Raw genomic sequence first — 4,787 nt, 5'->3', positions numbered from 1 at the left:
ATTTTAGTTGTTATAGAAGTCACAAACATTTAACCATTATGTATTGTGAAATATAAAATAATTCAAATAAGTGTTACGCAACGCTACCATTTATCATAATTTATCTCGTTCAGTTTATAATATCGTTGGCTGAAATAAATTAATTAGATTCTTAATCTTCATTAACCGCAGCTATCTCAAGTACGAGTATACACACTGCTTTACCGTCAAATTTGAATCCGTGCCAGCGCTGCATATTACTGAAGTTTGTCCCTAACGAGCAGCCCGCTGCATTAACGTCACAACTTTAATATTGCTTCTCTGACGCGGATAATATTTTCATTCTCTTAATTTATTGTTTTTCAAGAAAGCGTGGATGTTGCACAAAGCGTTGGTTATGCTTAAAGCCTCACAACTACTTTTAGAGCGATCAGTTCCCTCAACAATGATTTGAGAATATAATTGACACAAATCAAAACATCTGTATAGGAGACAAACATATGTATGGCCCTTACAAATATTTCCATACTCGGAAAACAAACCACAATTGCCAGTACAACGGCTAGTTTCTGTAACAACTGCGTCACGACATTAAAATTACGTTTATCGTCATTTATTGTACATTTTTTTATCGTCAAGGGCGTCTGCCATTACAAATATTTCGCAATAATAATATATCAACAGCTGAACTTCGTCATATTTGTGTAATGGGTGAAAACGCAGGTAACAACAGCCAGCGGCATGTCTTATAACCTCAACGCCTCGTCTACTTGAAAGCGGTTTTCTTAAGCTGTGATCTTCTTTTAGGTTCTCAGTTTGAAGGTCTCAGTTGAGCTGATACAAATTTTAAGCAAGACATTTCCTGCTGTGCCCTCCCTACATAGACAGACAGACAGCAGTTGTTCTGAATGCTGTACCGATGTAAAACAATACAGTATTTAAGGTTAACGGGCGTGGACTGTGGTTCAAGGTTCTATTGCCACAAGTCAGGTTGTAAATGCGTGTGCCGCGCGACCTCAGCGGAAGGTTCGCTCACCTCTTGCGTTCACTACTGCACTTGTCGTACGCTGCATCTGTGGAATGATCTATTCTACTCTGTAATAATGATCACTTATGATATTGTACGAACTAACCCGCGATGTTTTCGGGACAAATAAACACTACTCTGTCATAGCACAGTGTTGAGACATAGAGACAAACCTTTTAAAACCGTAAGTCAGCGATAATCAATGAAAAAAAATAATTATAAACTAGATCAGCGAACAAGCCTCACGGCTCACTGATGATAAGCGATTACCGTAGCTTATAGACATCTGCAAATACCGGAAACATCGCAAGCACGTTGCCGAACTTACCCGTAACCCTCCTACCTTAATGAAATAAAATAGTAAGTAGCCAAGCACAAATGTAGGCCTAACAGTAGCGGGGAACCCACCCCGAGTGAGAAAGAGATGAATGACAGAAAGAATAAGTATGCGGCATGAAAGTACGAGAGGCATGAAAGCGAGAACTGGTATGAAAGAGTAAATGGCAAAAAACGTGCTCCGACCACTATATCGCAGGTATAGAAAAAAAAACCTCCCACCTTACCAACAGGAATACAACACTGCTTGAAAGCAGTATTATTTCGCTATGATCTTCTGTAAGGTCGAGGTACTTCTCCAGTCGGGCTGCTCCAGGTTATAAGTAAGATATTACCTCACTTTACCTCATCCTATGTTTTACGATTTTACGACATATACTTTTATTGACAGAGTAATAACTCCACGTTAAGTCAGTGTTTCAAGGTAAAATCTACAACGTATTTTAAGACAGATCTTTAAGAGTGGTCCCACAACAACATAAAAAATAATTACGAAGTTTCACAATTTTATATATTTGTACAGCAGTAAAACGAAATTTATAATATTATACATAATTTAATATACATAAATTTGTAGGGTTTTAATGAAGACACTGTAGACATGTGTAAAATGTTTTTATCTTTATGTACGGGTTAACGCACATTGAGCAATATGATTGTTTTGCTAATTAGTAACCTCTTTAATTTAGCTGATTTATTACGAAATTGTTATTTTTCTTATGCAGATTTCTAATGAAATTGATATTTGTTTGCTACGATTGACGTCAAATGACGTCTGTACTTCTGCCTATATATACTCAAAATAATCTGAATAAATTTAGTGTTAGATCGACTTTCATTGGGTTTGGTTTCCCTCATAACCTTCCCTCACATGTCGTCTCTCACTCATACATAGACTGTTCCATACACTTTAATAATTGTTATTTTTTTTTTTTCAAATTTTGTGTTTATAATCTTTGTTTTATTATTGTGCTGTTGTCATCTTTGTATACAGAGTTACGTTTAAGTTTTCGCTATCTGAACGCAAAGTCTGATTATGTAACAATAAACTAATTTTTGGGGAAGATACTGTGGCCTGTAACACATCTTTTTTAAGCTAGCGCGGGTCGCAGGGCTTCTTGATGATGTAAACTGCATGATTTGAGCAAAATAAAAACTATTGTATTATTATTTGATTTTTTATCAATGATTATTGACATTGTAATTGAAAAAAATAACGTGGTTTATTACGTACATTTGTTTCAAGTATTAGTTTTATGTAGGTACATCTCACTATAGTTTATTTTAGCAGCGTAATTCAACATTAATAGAACAAAAAATTTACTACAGGTAACACTATCTGTTGATTCTTGAAGTAACCTAAAGTAAAACATCTTTTACTAACAAGTTATCACTTTCTGTCACCGATTTAATACTAATGTCTTTACAAACGAATCTCCAACAAATCAGACGTCTTTTTTGATATCGGGCAAGTCGTAGCTAGAAGAGTGCATGCTGTAGTAGGGGAAGGACTCGCTGTGCTCCCGGCTACGTCTCCTCATCTCCTGCAATAGCCTAATCACCCCCGCTTGGAACTCCAGCGTCTCATCATCGTCGAGCTTGCTCAAACTCGGTAACAGTCCTTTGAAGAATGATATGTGAGCGTCTTCCCAGTTGTTTTTCATATCCATGAACTGTATGGACTGGTTCATACTGCTGTCTCGCTCGTCATCTTGAGTCTTTACCCTCCTGGCCGGTTTGTTCCCGTAGCTGGCGAGGCTGTCGGCCGCGTCGCTGTCGTTGTCCTTAGCGGCATCACCGTCGCTGCAGTCGTTGCTCTTGTAGCTCAAGTTCTTCTTCAGGAACTTGAGCTGCTCGTGGTAAATGTAAGGTTTGAACTTCCGCTTGTCCTCGGAGACTGTCTTCCGCCACGCGTCTCGTATGTTAGTCCATTTCTTCATTACCAGTTTGACTGGAATTAAATTGATTAAAGAGTTAGATCTAATATTGTAAATTAACTCTTATTTATTAAAATATTTTAACAAAGCAAAATTTTAAGCATAATTTATATTTGAACACAGATGACCCGCGCGGTGACGAACGCGTCTGTAGTCACTGTTACCACACAGTTAATCTTTCTGCGAGCGTAGTAGGTAGACATACTAAATATTAATCAAGCTCTTCAACGATAGGAAAATAATGACTTTTTTCAAATTTATTTGTTGTATTCAAAGCCTTAAGCGGTAGTTAAATAGCCATTGGAAACGAACAAACCAAAATACTGCAATACAATTGTAGATACAGAAAGTCACAAATCTTTTGAATTACAACACAGCGGACGCAATTCTTTCGCTCTGCGAAAGCTGCTGCTGCTAAAAAACCTCTAATTTTAACCGACTTCCAAAAACGGCGGAGTTTTCAATTCGATTGTATTTTTTTTAATGTATGTTACTTCAGAACTTTTGACTGGGTGTACGCATTGCGATAAAAAAAAATAATCGAAAGGTGGTGCGTGTCCTTTGGTCACATTTAAATTTCGTTGAGATCTGATTACAACTTTTTGAGTAATCTTTGATAACGCCTATTTACTTGACTATTTTTTCGTCTATCTACGTTGTATTAGTGGTCGATGTAATTGAAGTCGTTTTTTTTTCGTTTGCGAGCAAACACAATTATTAAATCAATCAACTTCGTAGTCATAATCATTCTATTCGTTTCACCCGAGCGCGCGTTTGACAACGAATACTTTACTTACTATATGTATTTTTGTCCTTGCGGTTCAAATCGTCGAACTCCGGATTGAAGGCCCTGCATATTTCCTTCCAAGCGTTCGACCTCTGAACGACGTCCTTGTGACAGTCCAGGCTCTTGTCCCACAGGCCTGGTCTGCTCTGAACCAAGCTGATAAGTACCTCTGGGTCGATTCGGTCCATATTGTAAACGTAAGCGATACTATAACCTAAACTCACCGATATTTATTTTATATTACATAAATTACACCAAAATTTTTCACCAAATGCTTTAATAAGCAAAGAATTACATCGCCAATCTTTAAGAAAAGATATGTTAAGTACGTCGGTATGTAATAATAGTTTAGGTATAAAAGTATTCCGTAATCGATAGTCTCAAGGTCAAACCGTGACGGAGCGGCGACGATTCGCAAAACACAAAGACGGGCGACGCCGGCCGTGCTCGCCGACGGACTGCCGGGCGCGTTCCGACCGGAAGGCGGCACGGTCGGTCGCCGGGGACGAGTCGTTGACCCACCGATCGATACCTATTACCTACTGCGACTTAAAATTATAACTTTCACTCTCGCATTGTTCCGTTTGCTCATACGTCTAAATAATTAAAAAAAAAAATACGAGTAATTTCTATTTGTAAATTATCTGTATAGTTTTAAACGGAGCGAAATATTTTAACTTTTAATTTCTACACTCGGATAACCTGGCTCTAAAATCTCAAA

General features: G+C 37.7%; 1 protein-coding gene across 1 annotated transcript; it reads right to left on the bottom strand.

The window, feature by feature from the left end:
* Positions 1 to 2,787: 2,787 nt before the first annotated feature.
* LOC123660549 lies at positions 2,788 to 4,254 on the bottom strand. Its single transcript, XM_045595606.1, has 2 exons — positions 4,077 to 4,254; positions 2,788 to 3,293 (listed from the first exon to the last, which is right to left on the bottom strand). The coding sequence occupies exons 1-2, from the start codon at positions 4,252 to 4,254 to the stop codon at positions 2,788 to 2,790; spliced, it is 684 nt and encodes a 227-aa protein (XP_045451562.1).
* Between the last annotated feature and the right edge of the window lie 533 nt (positions 4,255 to 4,787).

Source organism: Melitaea cinxia, chromosome 15 (assembly GCF_905220565.1).
Source record: "Melitaea cinxia chromosome 15, ilMelCinx1.1, whole genome shotgun sequence".
Taxonomy (NCBI): Eukaryota; Metazoa; Arthropoda; class Insecta; order Lepidoptera; family Nymphalidae; genus Melitaea; species Melitaea cinxia.
This window is presented reverse-complemented; position numbering and strand designations above follow the sequence as displayed.

Bases quoted from the DNA above. Each gene is read 5' to 3' on its own strand.
- LOC123660549 (XM_045595606.1), bottom strand. From the start codon at position 4,254: ATGGACCGAATCGACCCAGAGGTACTTATCAGCTTGGTTCAGAGCAGA. The intron at 3,294-4,076 runs GTAAGTAAAGTA...ATTTAATTCCAG, and splicing joins CAAGGACAAAAATACATATA to TCAAACTGGTAATGAAGAAA.